This window comes from Pristiophorus japonicus, chromosome 20 (assembly GCF_044704955.1).
Source record: "Pristiophorus japonicus isolate sPriJap1 chromosome 20, sPriJap1.hap1, whole genome shotgun sequence".
NCBI lineage: Eukaryota > Metazoa > Chordata > Chondrichthyes > Pristiophoridae > Pristiophorus > Pristiophorus japonicus.
Genome location: NC_091996.1, coordinates 58,987,560 through 59,013,055, shown reverse-complemented (window position 1 = coordinate 59,013,055; position 25,496 = coordinate 58,987,560). Strand labels below are relative to the sequence as shown.

Below are 25,496 nucleotides of genomic sequence, written 5' to 3'. Positions count from 1 at the left end.
AATTGAATGTGTTTCGTTATTGATTTATATCAAGCAGTGACCTCATCAAAAGGTTGCATTTAGAGCCCATCGGCCCTTGATTGAGCAGATTTCCCCAGTTACTATGAATTATTATGGATTTTAGCTCATAAAGGACATCATCCTCTCCCTATCTCTTCTCTCCCAACTGGACTAATGTTGCCTGTGCCACTCTCATTCCGGAGTGATATCTGTAACTGAGAAAAAAAATCAGGACTATTGTAATATATAGCTCCATTTAGTGGACTTCTGCTCCACCTAGTGGACTACTGTGGTAATGCAGCCATTGTTGTAAATACAATAAAGGCATCAGATGACAGGTCACCTGGCAAGTTCCTATGTTAAGAGCCATCATGTAAGGGTGCGTTTGTGATATTGTACAGAATATACTACAATTATAGTTTTCAATGAAACGTACATCGATACATTCGATCTTGGAAGAAAGTAATTTTGTATAGATGGCTTCGATGCACCTCCCAGTTGGAAAATATGTACTCCTGGGAATTAACCGGGATCTGGGAATACTCGCAGGCTGTGTGGTGGACTTCAGTTTCTTCAAGGAGAATGTGTGAAAATTTCCCCTGGGAGCAGGAAAAAGTGATGGTCATGGTAGTGTTACTTTTCATGTGTTTGAATTCACAGCCAACACTAAATCCCAGGCCGAGTGACCTGATCAAATGGCAGGAGAATCGTTCCACAGCCCAGTACAGGTTTAGGCAACATCACTGCAGAAAGACTGATTGCTAAAGCAGCCCAGATGACGGGAATTAAAGCCACCTCGCAAGTGATTGATAGGAGTTCATGGCACATAATTCTCAAAAAATGGCACAGACTCACTAAAAAAAATAAGGAACGAGGCAATTGTTTATAAAGTGTCAAATTGACACTTCTGACCCCGGTTGCTTGTTCCTTGTTGATATGCCTGTGAATGTCCCATCAGCACTACATTCAGTTTTTTACTTTTTATAAATTTTTTATATTTGATTCATCTGAATAAGAAACTTCTGGAAAAAAAAAACTCCTGAAAGATCACACAATCAAAATCACTGATGCGTAAAATCAAGTTGGTGAACTCCCAGACATCTTGTAAGAACATAAGAAATAGGAGCAGGAATAGGCCATTTGGTCCCTCGAGCCTGCTCCACAATTTAATAAGATCGTAGCTGATCTGATCATGGACTCGGCTCCACTTCCCTGCCCGCTCCCCATAACCCTTTATTCCCTTTTCGCTCAAAAATCTGTCAATCTCCACCTTAAGTATATTCGAAGACCCAGACTCCACAGCTCTCTGGGGCAGAAAATTCCACAGATTTACAACCCTGTGAGAGAAGAAATTCCTCTTCATCTCACTTTGAAATGGGTGACCCCTTATTCTGAGACAAAGGGTCCAAATTTGCTCAGGGGTTACTCCGTTTTTTTTTTTGGAGCAACTTGTTTTTTCTGGAATATCTTAAAAATCCCCATTCTGCACATTTAATTTGCGCCAGTGTAAGTGAGTTAGTTAGGATTTTTTTTTAGTTTTGTTTTGTTTTCAAAAGGGGGCGTTACCAGCTACCTACGCCCATTTTGGCCATTTAAGCCAGTTTGGACAGCTAATAATTGCTCCAAACTAACTTAGGCCAGCGCATGTGGCCACTTGTGGCCGCACAGAAAACCCTTGCGGAGAGTTAAAAAAATCAGCGCAGGTTGGTACTTACTGACTTGACTAAAGAATGTGAATAGGATCAAACAGCTATACAGGACTGACAAACTTCGCAAAGTTAATTTACTATACAACAGAAGCAATCATGGAAGCTTAAACTACAAAAATAAAAGAAGGAAAAAGGCAAAACATATTTACATAATTTTTTCAAAATATCCAAATAAAAAATAGAAGTACCCCCTACTTGTAGGAAAGTTTTTTCATGAACAGGATTAAGGAAAGTCTTGAGTAAGCTCATTAAAATTACTGGCTACTCAGTTATCACACCCTCCCCCGCTCCCGTACCCCCTCTCCATCAAAACTCTCCTCTCTCCTCCCCCCTGGATCAAAACTCTCTTCCTCCCCCCACCACCCCCATAAAAACTCTACTTTCTCCTCTCCCGGATCAAAACTCTCCTCCTTCTCCTCCCCCCCCCCCCCCCCACCCTCACCCGGATCAAAAGTCTCCCCACACCAGCCTGTTTCTTGTAGCCCTCAACATGGGAAGGCAGTGGCCGGCCTGTGTGGCAGGCCACTAGGCCCTGGGATAGGAGTAGGACGCGTTGGGACCCACGCAGCAGGCACACATCATCACAATCACGGCAGCAGCTACTGCGCATGCGTGAATGCTCTACTGTACATGCGGACAGCTGCCGGCACTCTTTTAGGCGCAGGGCCCTAGCTCCGCGCCCCCCCCCCAATGGATTTGTCACACCGCACCAAGCCCCGGGAGAGTCAGCAGAGGGGCCAGAATCCCAGGAAATCTCTTTGGCGTCATTTTGATCGTAGGAAGTTGCATCTCACATGAGTGCACTGGAAAAATGGGAGGGCCAAATTTGGGCCCTATGTCCCCTAGTTTTAGATTCCCCTATGAGTGGAAATATCCTCTCTGCATCCACCTTGTCGAGCCCCCTCATTATCTTATATGTTTCGATAAGATCACCTCTCATTCTTCTGAACTCCAATGAGTATAGGCCCAACTTAGTCAATCTAGCTTCATAAGTCAACCCCGTCATCTCTGGAATCAACCGAGTGAACCTTCTCTGAACAGCCTCCAATGCAAGTATATCTTTCATAGAATACAGAGACCAAAACTGTATGCAGTACTCTAGATGTGACCTCACCAATACCCTGTACAGTTGTAGCAGGACTTTTCTGCTTTTATACTCTATCCCCCTTGCAATAAAGGCCAACATTCCATTTGCCTTCCTGATTACTTGCTGTACCTGCATACTAACTTTTTGTGTTTCATGCTCACGGACCCCCACATCCCTCTGTACTGCAGCACTTTGCAATTTTTCCCCATTTAAATTGTAACTTGCTTTTCTATTATTTCTGCCAAAGTGGATAACCTCACATTTTCCCACATTAAAAACATAAGAACATAAGAAATAGGAGCAGGAGTATGTCACCTGGCCCCTTGAACCTGCTGCGCCATTCAATAAGATCACTGCTGATCTGATCATGGACTCAGCTCCACTTCCCTGCCCGCTCCCCATAACCCTTTATTCCCCTAACGCTCAAAAATCTGTCTATCTCCGCCTTAAATATATTCAATGACCCAGCCTGCACAGCTTTCTGGGCAAAGAATTCCATAGATTTACAATCCTCTGAGAAGAAATTCTTCCTCATCTCAGTTTTAAATGGACGGTCCCTTATTCTGAGACTATGTCCCCTAGTTTTAGTTTCCCTTCTGCCAAATGTTTGCCCACTTACTTAGCCTGTCTATATCCCTTTGCAGATTTCTTGTGTCCTCCTCACAATTTGCTCTCCCACCCATCATTGTATCATCAGGAAACTTGGCTACATTACACTCCCTTCATCCAATTCATTAAGATAGATTGTAAATACTTGAGGCCCCAGCACCGATCCCTACAGCACCCCACTGTGAAGAATGTCTTGAGCACTGAGAGCAATCATTAGGTTTGAAAATGTAGACAATATAAAAAGCAGATTTTAAGACTTTGGTATTGATTTGTGTTGTGTATCTGTAAAGCATGCACTCCCATGTTCCACCACCAGGAAGTGCATACCCTGAGTCCCAAGGGATCCCAGCAATAATTGGAACACAATAATTTGTTTCCTGATATATGAAATATTATAAGCTGATATATTACCCACTGGTTTGAGCTTAGTTACTTGGCAATTGGATTCTGGTGAGTCTCCAGGATCATTTCTAAATATTAAGATTTGTTTTATAATATTAGCACAGTGCTCCACCCTCATGCACAGTCTTCAGGTTCCACTCATTGTCTGATCAACCATCTGGATTTTACCTGGCTGCCCAAATCAGGCCTGTAATGCTCAGTTCATTCAGTGGCAATACAAGTACCTGGGGGACTTCAAAACAACGGTGTTCCTGATTCCCGAAGAAAATCTAAACTACTTTTTAGTATCGTCCCCACTCTAACCAACATTGTCTCAATGCCACCTACTATATTCTCACAAGATAGCAATAACTTTCAAAAGCCAGCTTGGTAAAAGTTTTTGAAATTTCTTATCCCTTGCACACCCTCCCATATCCAGGTGACACAGATCACTGATCTGCCAATGCAATGTACCACAGTGTCGTAAGATGTGAGTTTGTACCACATTCATAGCTGCAATTCCCCATTTTGTGAATGTTCAATCATCCTGGCTATTGGGACGGTACAGAGTGAGACCAAGAAGATTCCATTCAGAGAAAGTCAGCAGGCGAGACCAGCTGGTCTCTTTTAGCGCAGTTACAGCGTGTCATTGGTAGAGAGCTTTTAACCCCACCCCTCTGGAGCCGCTTGGTGGGCAACATTTTGTGATGGACCAAAACACAGGGAGGAGCACAAACTTGAAAAGCAGGGGCATGGTCATTGATCTTTACTATTGCTGCTTGCTCCACAGTTGGTCGATCACTCCAATCATGTATCCAGCTTCCTTCTGGTTTGAGGTTCCCAGTACAGCCTACGTGTTCCTGATTGTCATCAACCTCTTCATCGGTATCACAGCAACCGTTGCCACCTTCCTGCTTCAACTCTTTGAACATGATAAGGTGGGTGCTTGAGCAGTGTAAGTCTTTTGTACCCCTTCCTTCTCCTGCTCCTCCACTTTTCCTTCAGACCCATTTTCTGCAATGAGCAAGTCTGAGAGCAAAAGCCAAGTGGTTGGCAACCATCTGATGCAGCACATTTATCAGATTACTGCCTTAAACCACTCTCTCGTCATGTTTGACCAAGTATATTATAATGCCAATGTTTTTAGATCTTGAGTCCTACCTATAGTACGGCCTTTAAAAGCAAAACAGTTGTAAAGAATTATTATTTTTTTCCTTTGTTTTCATTAAGTACTTCTGTTTAAATAGGGCTGCTGCAGTCATCGCTGAATTTAAAAATATATATATCTATATATATATATAGATATATATATTTGTTCTGGGATGTGGCGTTGCTGTCAATGCTGCATATTATTGACCATCCCTAATTGCCCTGAGAAGATGGTGATTGGTGGGCCTTCTCCTTGAACAGCTGCAGTCATCGTATTGATCGCTCTCCCACCGGTCAGGCAGACTTACTGACCCAATAGTGTGAAGATGAACAAAACACAAATTTGAAATAATGAAGTACTCTTGGCTATGGGCTGCTTCTACCCTATTAATACACTTATTAATATACTTCAGTCATGTCTCCCATACATAGGTAGCATACCTACAAAGGCCATCAGCAGTCACTGATTGAACAAAGTTAGCCAAAAGCGTAAAGAAAGCACCAAAATCAAAGGATATTAAATTTGAACATTCTTTGCAATCTTTTTCAAAGGAATACTAATCGTAAGACTCTTCTTCAAGCCTCAGCGACTTATTAAACCAAGCCTGTTAATGTGGATGTAAAAGAGCCCATGGCACGATTTTAGCAGTTCTGCTATCCTGGCCAAATTCTTCCTTCAGCCAAAATCACCACAAACAGTAATACAAAAACAAAATACTGCAGAGGCTGGAAATAAGAGTGTTTCCAGCATTTTCAGTTTTTATTACCGAAAGCGTATGTGCTGTTTGTGGGATCTTGCTGTGCACAAATTGGCTGCCACTTTTGCCTAAACAACAGTGATAATACATTTTTTTTTAAAGACCGTAATTGGGTGTGAAGTGCTTCGGAACGTCCTATGACCATGATAAGGCACTATACGAATGAAATTTCATTTGTTGGTCATACAGAACTTGGCTATTTCTGTCAGAGATGAGCTCTCGAAGGGTCATGTGTTCTGATTCCCAAACTATGATATGAGACTACCTTGTGGTTCTTATTGCCTGTGTTTGGTTTCAGAATGTCTCTCTAGTTCCAGTATTGGATATGTGTCAATTGCTAACAATTATAGTTCAGATTTTTCAATAACACTCTCGTGGCAGGGAATCTCACCCTCTGGGAGAAAATATCTGAGAGCCCTGACAGCGAACACAGTTTTACAAAATTGGCCCTTGTATGTCAGAGTGTAATACATACATTTCATGATGTGTTATAGATTTGATTTCACTATTGGGGTCCAGAGACTGAATGATGAATATTATTTTCTCAGTCTTTAATCAATCTATCCCTTTTGCAAATGTTTTAGGTGATGATAAAGCTGTCATAGGAATGCAACTCTGAGGGAAGAGGCAAAGAGTCACCTAATTGCTCAGCTGGTTCATAAAGACCGTTAGATTCAAGGTTCAATCTCTGGCCTGTATTGTGTTTGCTCATCTAAGCTGGCCAACAGTGTGGGTGATACAATGGGCCTCAATTCTCTGGGTTAGGGAGTTGAATATTGGTCCAAGCTCCTGATCACTACCCAGTGGCCCCTGCAGGAAGTAGATAGGACCAGATCTCCAAAGCAGATCATAGTTGGCTGTGTCACCCCGTCCCTTTCTGGCAGTCACTCTCTACAACAACACCAATAACAATTTGTATTTATATAGCGTTTTTAACATAGTAAAACGTCCCAAGGTGCTTTACAGGAGGAGTATTATGAGATAAAAAATTTGACACCGAGCCACATAATTAGTAGAAATTAGCGCAGGTAACCAAAAGCTTGGTCAAAGAGATATGTCTTAAGGAGCGACTTGAAGGAGAAAAGAGAGGTTTAGGCAGGGAGTTCCAGAGCTTGGGGTCTGCACAACAGAAGGCACGACCACCAATGGTTGAGCGATTCTAATCAGGGATGCTCGAGGTCAGAATTAGAGGAGCGCAGGTATCTCGGGGGGTTGTGGGGCTGGAGGAGATTACAGAGGTCGGGAAGGGTGAAGCCATGAAGGTATTTGAAAATAACAATGAGAATCTAAGGTAACATATGAAGAATGGCCACTTGGGTGAGGTATCAGAGGCTTCAGGAGGGGGAGGAAGAATTACTAGAAAAGAAAGGGAATAATGCAGATGGGAGTAAGCATTAAATGAGTGATAAAACAGTTCAGAATTTTTTTTAAATCCTTGCCATTTTCCAACTGATAATACAGAATTAAACAAAGTAATCACGAGTGGCTTGCGGTAGATTTAGTTGAGTGATACCGCTTCAAAAATTCAGCAACATAGAGAGAGAGAAAGAACTCGCATTTATATAGCACCTTTCACAACCTCAGCACATTCCAAAGCTCTTTAGAGCCAATGAAGTACTTTTGAAGTGTTGTCATTGTTGTATTGTGGAGAAATGCAACAAGCAATTTGCATGTAGGTCCCACAAACAGCAATGAGGTAATAACCAGATAAGCTGTTTTTTTTAAGTGATGTTGGTTGAGGGGTGAATGTTGGTTAAGACATAGGGGAGAAACTCCCCTGCTGTTCTTTGAATAGTGCTATGGGATTTTTAACATCCATCTGAAAGTGCAGGCGGGACCTCGGTTTAACATTTCATCCGAAAGAGGGAAACTCTAACAGTGCAGCACTTCCTCAGTACTGCACTGAAATCTCAGCCTAGACTATATGCTCAAGTTTCTGGAGTGGGGCTTGAAGCCACAACACTCTGACTCCGAGGCGAGAATGCTACCACTGAGCCAAGGCTGATATGTAGGGGGGATTTTTAACTGCGAGTAGGTTTAGGGTAGGTCAAAACATTTCCCACTCTCATCAAACCCCCTCCTTCCAAGGCAGAGATTCTTGGTGATCCCTCTGCCATGTATAATTGAAATGTAATAATATTCTTAGATCTGGACAACACCTTGCTGAGTAGCCGGATTCTTCGCTGGTAATGTGTTTAATTGGGGGCAGAGGGGTGTATGTTTGTGCTCAGATGGTTCAAAGTATTGACGCACCACCCCATGAAAATAACTGGAGGACACAGACAGCTACCCCCTGCTGATGATGATTCTGAAGTGGTAGTACTCCATTGAACTATGAGATTTGATATCATTGTGTATTTCTTTTCCAGTCTACACTGGGAGAGTCCTATCTTCCGTTTTTAAGCAATTATGCTATTACAAAGTTCCATGATCTCCCTTTGGTGAGATACAGTTGTGTATGTTTCCAACGTCATTCATTTTCTCGTGTTTCCCTCCACAGGATCTGAAAGCTGTGAACGGCTACCTGAAATCCTGTTTCCTCATTTTCCCGAATTATAATCTGGGCCATGGACTGATGGAGATGGCCTACAATGAGTATATCAATGAATACTACGCAAAAATAGGTAAATATAGAAGTGTTACCCAGAACTACAAGCTGACCATTAAAAGGGAAGGTAACTGGAAAAGTAAGTATTTCGCCACAGAGTGTTTCAATGCTGATATTGCATTTCCAGGCCTCCTTTGTAGAGCCATCTGCTTTCGTTAGTGGACTCTGGGACTGATACGGTAACAGGTTGCAGGCAAGTTCACCCCAGTGTCGGTGAGAATCAATTGGTTTACACACTGATTCTTGGGGATCTTTTTTTGTGGGTTCCAATTAGTTTTTGCTCTACAGAAGAGGGCAGTAATAAAGTAAAGGCAGAACTAAACCCATGTGTGTAATGTTACAACAAAGCTTATACTTGTAGAACAGTTCTTACGCTAAAGGGACATCTGAGTTCTTAACAAGGAGAGAGAAACGGTGAGCAGGCGATAAGGAAATTCCGGAGGGATATGGCACAGGAAATGTTGGGTGGGCATGGGAGAGGAAAAAGGGGCCAAAGGGAAGGTTAGAGTGACAGTTGCTTATGAGGCTTTAGAAGACAGGGTGGGTAGATGAGGTGAGAAGGTAGATGAGTTTGGGAGAGAATACCAAAGAGCAGAGATGTCATGATGAAATGAAATGTGGGAAAGCAGAGAGAACGGGAACAAATTAATTAACATTACCTTGTGACTGATGAGAAAACATGAAAACTATAGTTCAGTGGCGATTAATATACTTAAACAAGGAGTATTGTGAAGATTTTTTATCCACATATACTTGTGTGATGGGTTAAAAATGTTTCTAGTTTCTTTCTCTTCACACTGGAGGTGCTGCCCCTTGGTGAAGCAAGATCCCAGCTGTATATGTAAAATGTAATAATATTCCTGAATCTAGACAGCCCCCTGCTGGTAGCTGGATTCTTTGCCAGTAATGGGTCTGAAATTGCAGTCGGAGGCTTCCAACCAAACATTTTTTACGAAAGTACCTGGAGGTCCCGGAGGAACGAACACTTCGGCTTCGAGGCCTAGATACACAGCCCAGCACAGAGGCCCCACATCCCAGGAGCCTAGGGGCATCCTGGGATCACGTGGGCCTGGACCACCAATGAAAATGGAGTATTCTCATTGATAATAATGGTGAGTTCTGTTTGTACGGAGCTCCCATTACTATCAATGAGAATTCCCCCCCAAACACAGAATCACAATACATAAATTAAAAAAAAATACCCCACATATTTAAAATTAATTGAAATTAAATTAAATGTTTTAGAAAAAAAATTTTTTTGAAATGTTTTAATAGGGTTAAAAATAAACTTGCCTTAATGGACAGGGTTTTTAACATAAAAATTAGTGATAAAATTACATTTTTTTACGCTGGTAAAAGCAGGCTTAAGGCGTAAGAGTTTAAAGGACATTCGCTGGGCAGGTGTTGGGCAAATAGCCCAACTCTCCCCGCGCAGGCCCTTCTCCCGGGAATGCATGCGATCTGTCAAGAAATTTTGACAGATCGCAAGTGCCGGGTTTAGGCCCATGCGCTTTGCGCGTCTAAACCCGGGACTTGTGGGGCCTCTTTGGGCACGAGCGCACATCGTACGCACCCGGAGAGGCCGCAATTTCCGGCCCGTTGTGTTTCTCAGGTGACGTGACTCCTTGTAATGGAGATCTCAATTTGCCCCTGCTCCTCCCAGACACACTCGGGACCCACCGCAGCACTATCTTGGCCCCAGGTTCAGATGGAGCAATACACTTGGTCAGGCAAAAGGAGTTTAAGTTACAGAAGCAGATATACAAAAACCAAGCACAGTGAGCAGAAATTTCTCTGTTAAAACAACTCGAGTCGGACAGAAACCAATACCTCACTTAGTTTACAGGGTGGCCTCCAGTGGCAAACCTGCCATAAAGCAAACGTAGCAACAACGGTGGCATTGGAAGCACCGAGACTCGACTTGAGGCGGGGTTGTCTGCTCAGTGTGACTGACCTTTGGATGCCATAACAACACCAGGATTTACCATCTTTGATATAATAAACAGAAAATGCTGGAAATACTCAGCAGCCTAGGCAGCATCTGTGGAGAGAAACCGATTTAAGTTTCAGATTTGTGAATTTAAGGGTTAAGTCATGGCAGGAGAGCCCAGACCCATGTCATGCTCCTCCTGTGCTATGTGGGAAGTCAGGGACGCTCCCAGTGTCCCTAACGACTATATGTGCAGGAAGTGCATCCAGCTGCAGCTCCTGACAGACCGCATTGCGGCACTGGAGCTGTGGATGGATTCACTCTGGAGCATCCGCGATGCTGAGGATGTCGTGAATAGCACGTTTAGTGAGTTGGTCACACCGCAGGTAAAGGTTATTCAGGCAGATAGGGAATGGGTGACCATCAGGCAAAGCAGTGGAAGGAAGGTAGTGCAGGGGTCCCCTGCGGTCATCCCCCTCCAGAACAGATACACCACCTTGGGTGCTGTTGGGGGATGACTCATCAGGGGAGGGCAGCAGCAGCCAAGTTCTGTTGTGTATCTATAAAGCATGCACTCCCATGTTCTGCCACCAGGGAGCTCATCCCCTGAAGTCCCAAGGGATCCCAGCATCCCTTGGGAGCACTGTATATAAGCCAGCCCCTAAGGCCTGTTCCTCACTCTGGAGTGTCTTATTAAAGATTGAGGTCACTGTTACTTTAACCTCCCTGTGTGCAGCCTCATCTGTGATAGGAACACAATAATAACCACTTCCAGTTGGGCTTAAGTTTTGCATTAGTATCATTTCTGCAACCACGGCCAAACATCCTCTATTGTACTTTTTCACACTATCATGTCATCCGTTCTGCTGCAGTTGTGCATTCCCGAGAGTTAATGAGCTGAGTAAAGAAAACAAGGAAATGAAAGCCAAGAAACCTGTTATATCTACAAGTATACCTCAGGCAGTGTTGTGGTTTGTGCTGTGGTCTATGAGTCAGTCTGAAAGGTCTGTCTACAAGATCTCAGTCGTGCTTCCCCGCCCCCCCCCCCCCCCCCGCCCCCCGCAGGAACGACTGCCCCAGACTTTGGTGCCAACGTAATGGCTAATTGCCCAATTGGAAGCTGCTGGAGCAGAACTCAGTGGCACAGGCACTGTTGGTGATGTTCAGGACACTTGGTTTGAACCCTCGCCCTGTGTCCCGAGAGTCAGGTTAGCAGCTGGGGTAGCAAAATGTGTGGAAGGGTGTGTTGTTTCAGCTGGTTAAACTTTAGCAGTAAATCTGGGCACATTTAATCCTTGATGCTTGCCAAACTGCAACTTGATTCTTGTGTACTGGGGTGTGCCCCTACAAAGAGAGTGTGTGCACTCCATATCAGGGAAACCAAAACTCCACGTGTCAATTTCTCAGTTGTTTGGTTTGAAGACTTTTAGGCATAGTGACAGGTTTCTCTAAGCGCAAAATAGCACCAGTACATATAATTCCAGTGACCAATCCGATCGCTGCAACAAGAAGAAGAAAAATCAACCCCTCAAGATGACACTTAAGGATATATTCACTGGAAAAGTTGCAGCCAATGACTGCGCAACTGCATACACTTGTCCATTTCAACCAATCAATTAACTTTTCCACACAACTGCCTCCGTGGGTTAGTGGGGAGTAATCAACGCACATTAATTTCTGTCCCTCACCCTTTGTTGTGCTCTCCTATAATTTCTGACTCGTGCTGCGATCTAGATGCACAGTGGCTAGTAGTCCTCCATTCTCTCACCTATGTGATTATTCTTTATGTATGCACCTAGGCAACATGTGGACACAGAGCCAAGCTCTCGTATGCAGTATTGGTCGTAGACATCAATAGATCAGGCCTTTTCTTGGTGATTTTGGTGCTTTTATTTCCACACAATCTGTTACCGTGTGTTTATATTGCCATTGGAAAATGAATGGTGTGAGGCCTAAGTATTCTGTAAAATGCTTTGAGTTTAGCTCTTATGTGCATAATTTCTCCCTGCAGGCCAATTTGGCAAGATGAAATCTCCTTTTGAATGGGACATTGTGACACGAGGCCTCGTTGCCATGACAATCGAAGGGTTTGTGGGCTTTTTCATCACGATCATGTGCCAGTACAACTTCTTCAGAAAGCCACAGTAAGTTTGTTATATGTCCAAGTGAACAGATACCATCTGTAAGCTCCTGTACCATCTAGACTTGCAACTTGAAGAAAAATCAGTGAAGTGCCTCAGAATCTTGTGCATTTGTCCCACCATCTTTGTGGTTCCCAGATAAAATACATGAATTGCTCAGTCCTAAATATGTTCCCTTTTCCTGCCCACCCCCCCCCCCCCCCCACCGGCCCTTTGGAGGTAATGAAAACTTCCATTAAGCTATCATTCAAACAAATTTAACCAGGGAAGTCAAATCAGAAGTAAGAGGCGGTCCAGACTCTAGAAGTGGTGCAGGGACGAGCTGTGAGGCTGGTCCTGGTGTTAGCAGCATGAGCTATGGGGAATGACTGCGTATATTGGAGTTCTTCAGCCTTGGAAGAACTGTTTCAAAAGGTATCGTAGACCTTTACAAGATACTTAATGGAGCAGAGCAAATAAACTTCGAGTCAGTACTTTCAGATGCAGCAAGACTGCAGGACAAGAGCACACAAGTTCAGGGCACATTTCTTTACTCAGAGGGTGGTGCACTATTTGCTTGAAATGGGTAGATGAGGCCAGAACATTAGACTCATTGAAGAAGTGGCAGGTGCTGTAATGGGGAGATTGTTACTATTATGGCAAATGGGCTTCAGGGACTTTCTGATCCAAGTGTATATTGTGATCTTGTGATTTCTTTTATATTGGGATGAGCAAGCTTACTGGTGTATAGTGCATGCACCTTAATAATGAAGATATGTAATGGTACATGTTTCTAAACGTTTGTTTTTAAGCATCTGTCTCGCTTCACCTCAGCACTAATTCCTCCTTCTGTGTAACAGGCGGTTGCCAGTTTCTAACAAGCCAATAGAAGATGACGATATCGATGTGGGCAACGAGAGGAAACGTGTGCTGCGAGGAGATGCAGACACTGACGTTCTTAAAATTCAGAACCTGACAAAGGTAAGGCATTGGGAACTCTGTCTTTAAAAAAGGAAAGAAAGACTTGCATTTATATAGCGTCTTTCATGCCCCAAGGACATCCCAAGGTGATTTAGAGCCAATAAAGTATTATTTTTTTGAAGTGTAGTCACTGTTATAATGGGTTTTGCAGTAAGAATAACTGTGAGGCTGTCAGCGCTCACCCTTATTAAGGTGTAAATCAGACAGCAACTTCCGACGTCCGCACATGGTCACTTAAACGTGGAAATCAGGAAGTTGCTGACTGAGATGCACTGCTCCTCCTGAAGCTTCGCTACACCTCTTGCCGAGAAATTTGGCATTGAAACACATGAAGGCCATGACGTTGTGGTACTTACCCACCAGATCCTCACTGAACATGCCAGAGAAAGTTGGGGCTTGTCCATTCAAGTGTGTGAATTTTTAACAGCGGGATGAGTCTTAATTATTGCCAAACAACCTCTCTGGCCCTGAAAATTTACTTTTACAAATGTGGAGAATCAATCCTTCCGATTTTAAATATTGTTGGAGAAGTTAAACTTTTTTTTTTACTTTTTCTTTCTCTTTTTTTTTTATGTCTCTTGTTAATCCCATCTTTCTTTCCCTCTCGTTATTTCTGTACATAATTTTGGATTGAATTAAATATTCTAACTTACACTTCTTGGTATGGTACTGGATTCTTCAATCAGATTGGTTGAGAAGACACACTGTTGCTTGCCCTATTCATGCAGGTCCCGGATTCCCTGTAGAGGGCGCATGGTGCTTCAGACTCCCGATGACCATATGTTGCCGCACAAAAGCCCCCAAAATGTCTGTGGGCAACTGTAAGGATAATGAATGGCGAGCCCTGTTCATTCGCCGCTAACGCAAAATCCACACCAATATAGGAAATGCAGCAGCCAATCGGCACACAGCAAGGTCCCTCAAACAGCAATATGATATTGACCAGATAATCTGTTTTAGTGATGTTGGTTGAGGGATAAATATTTGTCCAGGACACCGGGGCGAACTCTCCCGGCTCCTCTCCCGGCTGCCGTGGGATCTTTTACGTCCACATGAAAGGGCAGATGGGGCCTCCCTTTAACATCTCATCCACAGACTGCACCTCCGACAATGCAGCCCTCCCTCAATACTGCACTGAAGAGTCAGCCTGGATTTTACGCTCAAGTCTCTGGAGTGGGACTTGAACCCACAACTTTCTGACTCGGGCTCGAGTGCTGCCCACTGAGCCAAGGCTGACACTTTTTATTAGCTGAAGCGAGTGAATTTAGTTTCCTGAGCGCCCCAGAGCTAGCAGATGCCCCAGCCATTATTGGCTCACCTGCCCAATACTTGTGGTTGACATCAGCAGTGGATGTCAACGGGAGCCCTAGTCACTTGACCTGTTACCCGATTCTAGCCCAACATGGTTATACGTTCTTCAGACACTAACCAATAAGAAATTGAATGATGGCAGTTATTCCGCCCATGAGGAAGACCTTGTAATTCATAGCTGATATTCATAACTTACAAGGGTCTTTCTTGTAGCTCTGCATTTTCCTAATACAACAACTGAAGATTTCAGCTCCAATCTAACTTTCAGTTTATGAGAATGAACCAATTTTCATTGGAAGTGGGCACATGTTCCCTTTTGAATTCTTTAGCTATTGGTAGTTAGAAAGTGGATAAACAATCCTGTACCAGCACACCACATCATTCAGTGACTTAAAACACCCAAATGAGCCAACTCCAAATTTGGCCACACGGTGAGTTCACACAAGCCAACAAGAACAACTCGAGTCCATGCATAACTAGAACAGTGTGAACTGATGTAATTGCATTTACCAGTTTCTCTTAATCTGAGTGCGATTGATAGTCCCGAGAACCAAATGTGGAAACACTGCATTTCATTCCTGATTAATTAAACAGCATGACTAGATGTGGCTAAATTGTACGTGTCGATTTGAGTATACAGGTTGAACCTCCCTTATCCGGCATCCTCGGGACCTGACCTGTGCCGAATAAGGGATTTTGCCAGATCATTCGGGAGGTCAGCGGCCCGAGTTTGGGGAGGGTGGGGGGAGGAGGTCGGTGCCCCAGGCAGGTCTGAAGTGTCAGGGTGGAGGTCGGCCGCTTTCTGTGCATGTGCCACTGGCCGCCGGAATCATGCCGGACGAGGGATGGTGCTCCGGGGACGTCCAACCTGTACCTGGGAATTGGGCAGAGAGGTAGCAAATGAAATTCAACGTCGGGAAATGCAAAGTGTTTCAGATGTGGGCCAAAGAAATCCAGCCCATGGACTATTACTTAAATAAAAAGAAAATAACGTGTGTGGAAATGTTCCTGATTCTCCTTAGAGCAGAGAAGGTTAAGGGGAGATTTGATTAAGGTGTTCAAAATCATGAAGGGGTTTGATAGAGTAAGGAGAAACTGTTTCCAGTAGTTGAAGGGTCGGTAACCAGAGGACACAGATTTAAGGTAATTGGCAAAAGAGGGGGTCATGCAGAAAAAAATTTCACAGCGAGTTGTTCTGATCTGAAATGCACTGCCTGAAAGGGTAGTAACTTTCAACATGTAATTGGATAAAAACTTAAAGGGAGAACATTTGGGGGGAAGAGCAGGGGAGTGGGACTAATTGGACAGCTTTATCAAAGAGCCGACGCAGGTTTGGTGGGCCGAATGACCACCTCCTGTGCAGCATCGATAATTCCATGACACAGTTGAGATAAGAAGTTATGCTGGGCAGTGTTTCTTATGGTACCTGGTGTTAAAATGCAATGTGCTTTGTCTTCCAAAATATTGGATTCATACACAAAACGTGCATACAGGAAACTAAAATAAATCACTTCTGATAAGATTCCTATTGGTATAGAAATTCCCGGTTAATACTCAGCGTGGTTATGTGGCTGTGTTCGATCACCAATCAATCATAAAATCCAAAGAGCTGAGCTCAGTTCTGTTCAGAATTGACACTCTTTGTATCCACGGCATCGACAGGTGTACAAGTCTCGGAGGATGGGCCGTATCCTGGCAGTGGATCGCTTGTGTGCCAGTGTGCGCCCTGGGGAGTGCTTCGGGTTACTGGGAGTGAACGGGGCAGGGAAGACCACAACATTCAAGATGCTGACGGGGGACGAGAGTACGACTGGCGGAGAGGCCTTTGTTAATGGAAACAGGTAAATGACGGAAGTTGCTCATTATTGTGAGGAAAGGAAAAACACTTAGTGATGCCTTGAGCTTGAATCATTTCTCAATCGTTAATTCGGGCCTTAACGTCAGGAGAATGTTCAGTATTCCCCACAGTTCTCCAAGGTAGCACTGAATGACACTCGTCTTCCTTTTCGTTGTCTGTTTCAGTATTCTCAAGGACTTGCTGAAGGTGCAGCAGAGTATTGGGTACTGTCCACAGTTTGATGCACTTTTCGATGAGCTCACCGCCCGGGAGCACATGGAGCTCTACACGAGGCTACGCGGAGTCCCCTGGAAAGACGAAGAGAGGGTAAGAGTTGGGAGGAGGGTCGCAAATCACAAATCAGTACAGACGCAGCGCCTCAAATCCGGAACCCTCAGGACTGAGGCCATTCTGGATTCCAGGCTTTTCCCGGACTTTCGATTTGCTTTCTGACGTCACGAATCCGGAAACGCCCGAGCCCAGCTTCGGGTATTTCCGTAATTCGGAACGTCAGAAAGGGGGGCCCCCCGCCAGGGAGCTGTTCGGGCCAGCCGGCCCCGCTGAGGAGCTGTTAGCATCGGGTGGGGCCCCGCCGAGGTGGTGTTCGGGCGGGCCGGCGAGGAGGCCCCGAGGTAAGGGCAGCAGCAGTGAGGCGAGCAATGGCGAGGCAAGGCCCGAGGTCGGGCAGCAACGGGGCCCTGAGGTTAGCAGGGTCCGGATTCCGGAACATTTCCTGGATTCCGGACGACCCTGCCACCGATCGTCCCAGATTCTGGAACATTCCAGATTCCGGAACTGCGGATTCTCGACGCTGCATCAGTATTACATAAAATTACATCGAATTTATAGCACAGAAGCAGGCCATTTGGCCCAACAAGTCTATGCCAGCATTTATGCCCCACACGAGTATTTGTTGCTTTAATTGTGTTCCAATTCAGTAGGGTTAATGACCTACTCAACATAATGCGCCAAGAATACTCTTAGATCATTGTATTATTGTTCAAAGGGACTGGGAAGTCAAACAGAATTTGTTGAGTGCAAAGTATTTCCCCAATATCTTTTAAAATGGATTCTCAAGTGGATCTAAAATCAAGATCCCCGCTCCAATAAAGAGAGCAGCTGTTCGTGATGTCATTGGAGTGTCCTGAAGGCAAAGGGACAACTCTCCTCATTGGGGCAAGAATATATTTTTTAAATTAAACATCAGGGTGTATTTTCTAAAATAGAAATTCCTCTACATAGACACCGGGAAGTACTTGGAGCAAAGGAAAACTGCCCCCAAAACTTTCCTCTTCCTTTAGTGGCCGTGTCTGACAAATTTATGGTTGGGATTTTCCTCGGGCATTGCAGATATGCCATTAGCAAAGTCATGTACACACAGTGAAGTATGAGGAATTTCCAGCCCCGCTGCATTACTAAAACTTACCACTTAAGTTTATTACTGCCCTCCTTCGAAGGTCTATGGGAAACAGGCAGAAACGCATTGTAAATTTGGTGTGAATTTGCACCAATGGAATGGTAGCGCAATTTTTACTGTATCGGGTATTTATTACATGAATTTACAGTGCAGGAACAGGTTATTCAACCCACCTGGTCTATGTCATGTTCATGCTCCACACGAGCCTCCTCCCACCCCTATTCATCTCACCCTGTCAGCATAACCTTCTATTCTGGCAGGAAAAGTGGTCCGACTGTGGCTAACGAGAAGTTAAAAAATAGTATTAGATCAAAGGAAGAGGCTTATAATATTGCCAAAAGGAGTAGTAAGCCTGAGGATTTTAGAATTCAGCAAAAGAGGACCAAGAAATTGATAAAGAAAGGGAAAGTAGAATACGAGAGTAAACTAGCGAGAGACATAAAAACAAACTGTAAAAGCTTTTATGGGCATGTAAAAAGGAAAAGATTAGCGAGAGTAAATGTGGGTCCCTTACAGGCTGAGACAGGATAAATTATGATGGGGAATAAGAAAATGGTAGAGAAATTAACCAACTACTTTGTTTCTGTCTTCACGGAAGAAAACACTAAAAACTTGATGGAGATAGTGGAGAACCAAGGGTCTAGCGAGAATGAGGAACTGAATGAAATTAGTATTCGTAAAACATACAACATTTTTACAGGGCTTGACAGGGTAGATGCAGGGAGGATGTTTCCCCTGGCTGGGGAATCTAGCACCAGATGTCAGAGACTCAATAATGGGTCGGCCTTTTAGGACTGAGTTGAGATTTTTTTCATTCAGAGGGTGGTGAATCTTTGGAATTCTCTACCCCAGACGACTCTGGAAACTCAGTTGTTGAGAATATTCAAGACAGAGATCGCTAGATTTTTGGATATTAAGGGAATCAACAGATATGGGAATAGTGCAGGAAAGTGGAGGTGAGGTAGAAGATCAGCCATGATCTCACTGAATGGTGTAGCTGGATCGAGGGGCCAAATGGCCTCCTCCTGCTCCTAATTCTTATGTTCTTATTCCTTTCTCCTACATGTGCTTATCTGGCTTCCCATTAAATGCATCTATGGTATTTGCCTCAACTTCTCTGAGATGTAGAAAAGTTTCTGCTGATCAAACTATTTTTTCACTACACAACAGGAAATTTCAATTTTCTTGTACTATCAATGGAGAGTAATCTAATGGAGGGATGCAGATGATATTCTTATCTGCAAGAGAAAAACTCTGGTGGGTTCTGTCTTCTGAACATGAGAAGTAAAGAGTTTTATGATTTTGTCCCTTAAAACCACAAGAGGATATCTTCATGTAGTATTATTTCCTGGTATTAAAGGACAACAGTTAATGTCATTTTCAGCGAGGGTGAAATTGTACGTCGAATGCATGGAGCACAAAAGGAAGTAAATCTGCCTCAGCAGCTCCATAGAACCTACAGGGCAAATAATGGGGACATATGGGACACGATAGTACCTGAACACACCAGTGAAATCATTTCAGTTCGCTCCCACGATTTTCCATGTTACACAAAGAACAATCTTTAGACTCTCACCAGGGTTATCATTTTGTAGGTAGGCACGGTGACTGCTTACACATTCCTAGCCACTTGCACCTTGATCCTATTTCCCAGTCCATCCACAGAAAAGTGTCATGTGACTGGGTGCTGCAGTGGAGTGAGTGAGTAAGTAACTGGCTTTTTTCCCCCCTCTGGGCATGAATGTGCCCTCTGTCTACTGGCTACAAAGGTTCTCTGTGAGAAAACTTTGGGTGATCATGTGTCCACCACACTCAACTGACTGGAGTGAGGCAATGAATTTGGCAATCTCACCCAGAAGGATCAAGATGGCTGCTGTGGAAAATGGAATGAACATTTTAGACAGCGTGCGTTATGAGATGCTCTTGCTGTTCAGTAGAGTTGAGTGAAGTTTACTTAACATGTATACCTGTCCTGGGAGCGCTTGTCACTGAGATTGGTTTTAAAAATCAGTGGACAGAATTTATTTTTCCTCCTCAAACTTACAAGATCTTTTTTACCTTCTCAACTCCATTACTCTAGGTTATAAACTGGGCACTTGATAAACTGGAACTCACAAAATACGCGGACAAGCCCGCGGGAACGTACAGTGGTGGCAACAAACGGAAGCTGTCTACTGCCATTGCTCTGATCGGCTATCCTTCTTTAATTTTCCTGGTAAGAATCACAAATAGCTTTTGCTGCCACAGTTACGTAAATTGTGCTCAGATCACAAAATTATTCCAACAAGATCAGTGTTTTGTTGGCTTCTAAGTGATGTTGTCCTAAAAGGTTCTTTGCGTCCATTTTTGGGAATAGCAAAGCACATTCACCATGGCATCAAGTGTAGAATACAAGAGTCATGCCCCAGTTTGTCTGCTGTGAGTTCTAAGGTCACCTAAGTAGTTGTCTTAATGCTGAAATAGCACTCTGCTTATCTCATTGCAAGAGCTAGAGATTGCACAGAGCCCTAGGTACAAACACAAGCTACAGTGTCATTAGGCAGATTGTAAAACAGCCGCACCTACTTACTGCATTCATCCTACTCCCCTTTGGCTGAAACTCCTTTGAAAGAATACTGCAGTTAAGCTCCAGCAGTGGATTTCTCCTTGGGTATTCATATGCAAAATACGCCTCTGTATGCTTACATAACTGCCTTATATATTTCTTTTAAGACAAACAACATAAGAATATGCTGTCTTGGCCCTAAGCTGCCTGGGCCTCAAGCTCCGAAATTCCCTGCCTAAACCTCACCACCTCTCTACGCGCTTTCCTCCTTTAAGACGCTCCTTAAAACGTACCTCTTTGACCGAGCTTTTGGTCACCCACCATACTTTCTTCTTACTGGCTTGGTGTCAATTTTTTTTTGTCTTATAACACTCCTGTGAAGCACCTTGGGACGTTTTATTACGTTGAAGGACACTACCTAAATACAAGTTCCTGTTGATTATGAATTTCACTAGAGGAGGCATGATACGTTGTGCTTACTGTCCACTCCTCCATGATCAGTAATTCGTCAGCACATAAATAACTTGGATTCCTCACCACATTTTAAACAAACTGCACAAATGTCGACCCCCTCATCACACCATGGATTCCCTTTATAAACATTCACTGGCGTAACAGTCCATATGAGATTTGTAATCAATAATGTAGAGATGTCTCATTTAACTTTGTAATAACCGTGGTCTTCCTCACCTCTGAACACCATTGCTCGTAATCAAAAGTTCCAGTTTCATTATTCTAAAATACCAATTTTCATTCTCTGTTAGCAAAGCTTTTCCCTTGTGAATGAACATTTAATGCTCGCATGATTTTTCTTCAAAGGGAAAAAAAAAAAGAGAAAGCTCATTTTACTCCATGGTTTCAATGTTACACTAATTATATGCATGTGCATCTCAATGATGGGCAAAAACCTTCTGAATCATTTGCACTGTCTGTTACGGGTCTAAATTGTAATGAATTGTTGGGAAGTCCAAATCCTGCACGGATTGCACATATGTCCCTCCCAGCTGTGCAAAAACTTGTCTTTTAAGTGTTTCTCATGTCAGGAGCTACACAGCTTTCGCTGTACAAAGCATCGTATACTGTTTAACTGCAATGTTTCACATAATCTGCTCATTCTCCTTGGTTGTTCTCTCAGCACAGCCTAATATTACCACTGTATATTTCCTTCAGAAGAAAGTCGTGACATCAATTCCAGACTCACAAAGATGTCTTCCAAGCTTCTTCAATATTAATTAGTATTTGTAGATAAAATAACGTAGACTCTTCCCCGTGACTACTTATAGGCCCTGAATTTGCGGCCCCCGTGGGTGCGTACGAGGTGCGCATGCACTCGAAGGGGCCCCGCAAGTTCCGGGTTTAGGTATGCGAAGCGCATGCGCCTAAACCTGGAACTTTTGATCTGTCAAGACTCCTCTTGACTGATCACACGCATCCAAAGGTAAAGGGCCTCCGCGGGTGGAGAGTTAGGCTATTTGCCCAACCCCTGCCCAGCGAATGCACTTGAAATTCTTTCGACTGATAAAAGCAGGCGTAAGGCCTGCGTTTATCAGTGTAAGACTTTTAAAGGACAGAAAAAGATTTTTTTCAATAATTTAGACATTTAAAATCCTATTAAATAAGGTAAGTTTATTTATATACCCTTTAAAATAGATTAATTTATTTTTCAAAAAATTACATTTTTGTTTTGAATAATTAATTAAATTTCTGTGTGATTAATTTTAAATATGTGATTTAAAAAATATATATTTTAAGTGCTTGTGTGTTTTGGGGGAATTCCCATTCATACTTATGATGATTCTGTATACACTTGGATTGGTTGGGCTGGTCCACGTGATCCCAGGGCCGCATACAAAGCGCTCAAGTTCCTGGGATCCATGGGCCTCTACGCAGGCCTTCACATAGATGCCCAGGACCATAAGTCTCTGAACCTCCAGGACCACCAGGTAGATTCGTAGAAGTTTGTCAGGTCTGAAGCCTCCGACTACAATTTCTGGCCCATTATTTCTGACCTGTAGAATCTCATCATCATCGTCATCATAGGCAGTCCCTTGGAATCGAAGAAGACTTGCTTCCACTCTTTAAAAATGAGTCATTAGGTGGCTGAACAGTCCAATATGAGACATACAGTCCCTGTCACAGGTGGGACAGATAGTCGTTGACGGAAAGGGTGGGTGGGACTGGTTTGCCACACGCTCTTTCCGCTGCCTGCGCTTGATTACTGCATGCACTCGGCGATGAGACTCGAGGTGCTCGGCGCCCTCCCGGATGCACTTCCTCAACTTAGGGCAGTCTTTGGCCAGGAACTCCCAGGTGTCAGTGGGGATGTTGCACTTTTTCAGGGAGGCTTTCAGAGTGTCCCTGTTTACTTGCACTTTGATTTGCCAATGTAATATAAGGAAGACAAATGGACATTATTTCAAAAATGGTTTTCTACTATCTTTGGCAATTAGTTGGGAATGTTCTGCTTAGTTGGGGCCCAGGTGTTAAGAGCGGGCAAGCAGAATGCCCTGTCTTGTGCGAGACCTGGTTTAAATCCAGCTCAGACTCCTCTCTCCCAAGTTTTTATCGGTGCAAAGTGAGATGCGTTTGAATATGTTCGACCCAGTATGTAATAGGGGTAAATCACGCAACAGCAAGTTCTCTCCACTGTTTGGAACGACCCAACACCGTTGCTCGTAGAGGGCCATAAGGATGATTGGTGAGGGAAATGAAAGAACATTCCATTCCCTAGTACTGACATCTTCCCTTGATGGATATGAAAATCACCCCTCCTCGCTCCCCACCAAACATTGTTACCACACCATATTGGGTCAATGTTTTTGATATTTTGGGCCAATATATTTGGTTTCTGGTAAATGTATCTTATGCTGTGCGCCTAGAATACTTCGGCACGCAGCGTTTTCTGGAACCTGATTCTCTACATCTTCGGGGTGTTTGATGGATAAATCTTGCAAATTACTGCTTTGGTTCTGATTCAGGATGAACCGACGACAGGGATGGATCCCAAGGCACGCAGATTTTTGTGGAACCTGATTCTCGACATCATCAAGACTGGGCGCTCTGTGGTGCTGACATCGCACAGGTGAGTCTTTTAGCCCAGATTCAAAGTTGCCACTAGTTACTGACCTTCCTGTCAGTGGAAACAGTTTCTCCCTATCTACTGCACAAGATAAAAGTTCACGGGGTTGGGGGTAATATATTAGCATGGATAGAGGATTGGCTAATGAACAAAAAACAGAGAGTAGGGATAAATGGTTCATTCTCGGGTTGGCAATCAGTAACCAGTGGGGTGCCGCAGGGATCAGTGCTGGGACCCCAATTATTTACAATCTATATTAACGACTTGGAGAAAGGGACCGATTGTAATGTAGCCAAGTTTGCTGACGATACAAAGATGGGAGGAAAAGCAATGAGTGAGGAGGACACACAAAATCTGCAAAATGACACAGACAGGCTAAGTGAGTGGGCAAAAATTTGGCAGATGGAGTATAATGTTGGAAAGTGTGAGGTCATGCACTTTGGCAGAAAAAAAATCAAAGAGCAAGTTATTATTTAAATGGAGAAAGATTGCAAAGTGCTGCAGTACAGTGGAGCCTGGGGGTACTTGTGCATGAAACACAAAAGGATAGTATGCAGGTACAGCAAGTGATCAGGAAGGCCAATGGTATCTTGGCCTTTATTGCAAAGGGGATGAAGTATAAAAGCAGGGAAGTCTTGCTACAGTTGTACAGGGTATTGGTGAGGCCACATCTGGAATACTGTGTACAGTTTTGGTTACCATATTTATGAAAGGATATACTTGCTTTGGAGGCAGTTCAGAGAAGCTTCACTCGGTTGATTCCGGAGATGAGGGGATTGACCTATGAGGAAAGGTTGAGTAGGTTGGACGTCTACTCATTGGAATTCAGAAGAATGAGAAGTGATCTTATCGAAGCATATAGGATTATGAGGGGGCTTGACGGTAGATGCAGAGAGGATGTTTCCACTGATAGGGGAGACTAGAACTAGAGGGCATGATCTTCGAATAAGGAGCTGCCCATTTAAAACTGAGATGAGAAGAAATTTCTTCTCTGAGGGTTGTAGATCTGTGAAATTCGTTGCCACAGAGAGCTGTAGAGGCTGGGACATTGAATAAATTTAAGGCAGAAATAGACAGTTTCTTAAATGATAAGTGAATAAGCAGTTATGGAGAGCAGGCAGGGAAGTGGACCTGAGTCCATGATCGGATCAGCCATAATCGTATTAAATGGCGGAGCAGGCTCGAGGGGCCATATGGCCTACTCCTGCTCCTATTTCTTATGTTCTATGTACTCTCTTTTTAACACCTCTATGAAATCTCCAATTAACCTTCTCTGTTGTAAGGAGAGAGACTAGAGATGCTGGGATTATTTTTTTAATGGTCTAATGTTACTAACTTTTACAATTGGATGAAAAGAACAGTGAGCAAGCAAGTTACAGGTCAGAGATTATGAAGAGTATCAAGTGACCAGTACCTATAAGATGTTAAAGCCATATTCTTCAGTCAATAGTTACAAAATGGCTCAGTTGCAGATCACTGGACCGGAAAGAACTTGAACTCTGGCATTCCTATCTAAAAGAGTTGTCAGCGAGCGTTGATGAATTGATTGTAAAATGTGCATATTATTTTTAGTCTTGTACGGTATCTGGGTGTTGAAGGGTTGAATCTTTGCCTTTCCCCTTGATCAAAAGGAAATTGGCACACCCACCAGGAACATTTGTTTAAATGACTGTGTCCATCAGGTAAACTGAAACATTTTTATAAGTTTTTGTTTCATAGAATGAGGTAATTACAGGGTATTTCTGATATACAATGACTGCTGTCCTCAAATGCCTTTCAAATGCAAACCCAAGTCCAAAGAATGTATTGTATCTGAGGCAACTTTTGAGTAATATTTTGAAATGGCAGATATCCTAAAATTAATTTGTTCTTTTTAGGAAATGTACGGGTTTTAATAACATGGTTATTCTTGTTAGGAGCATTCCAGACATTTGAATTTGTTTTTTAGATATTTAAACCTGCTCCGAAATTGCTG

At 43.5% G+C, this 25,496-nt stretch overlaps 1 protein-coding gene across 3 annotated transcripts in view; it reads left to right on the top strand.

Annotated features, from left to right (window-relative positions):
- The window catches only part of abca2 (ATP-binding cassette, sub-family A (ABC1), member 2), a 592,651-nt gene that overhangs the window by 535,580 nt on the left and 31,575 nt on the right, over positions 1-25,496 (top strand). For all 3 annotated transcript variants that reach the window (XM_070862856.1, XM_070862855.1, XM_070862857.1), the window contains exons 37-44: positions 4,577-4,724; positions 8,194-8,317; positions 12,243-12,375; positions 13,212-13,332; positions 16,306-16,484; positions 16,666-16,807; positions 19,978-20,112; positions 23,421-23,524. In XM_070862856.1, coding sequence (XP_070718957.1) covers positions 4,577-4,724; positions 8,194-8,317; positions 12,243-12,375; positions 13,212-13,332; positions 16,306-16,484; positions 16,666-16,807; positions 19,978-20,112; positions 23,421-23,524 — 1,086 coding nt within the window. The remainder of the gene's footprint in view (positions 1-4,576; positions 4,725-8,193; positions 8,318-12,242; positions 12,376-13,211; positions 13,333-16,305; positions 16,485-16,665; positions 16,808-19,977; positions 20,113-23,420; positions 23,525-25,496) is intronic.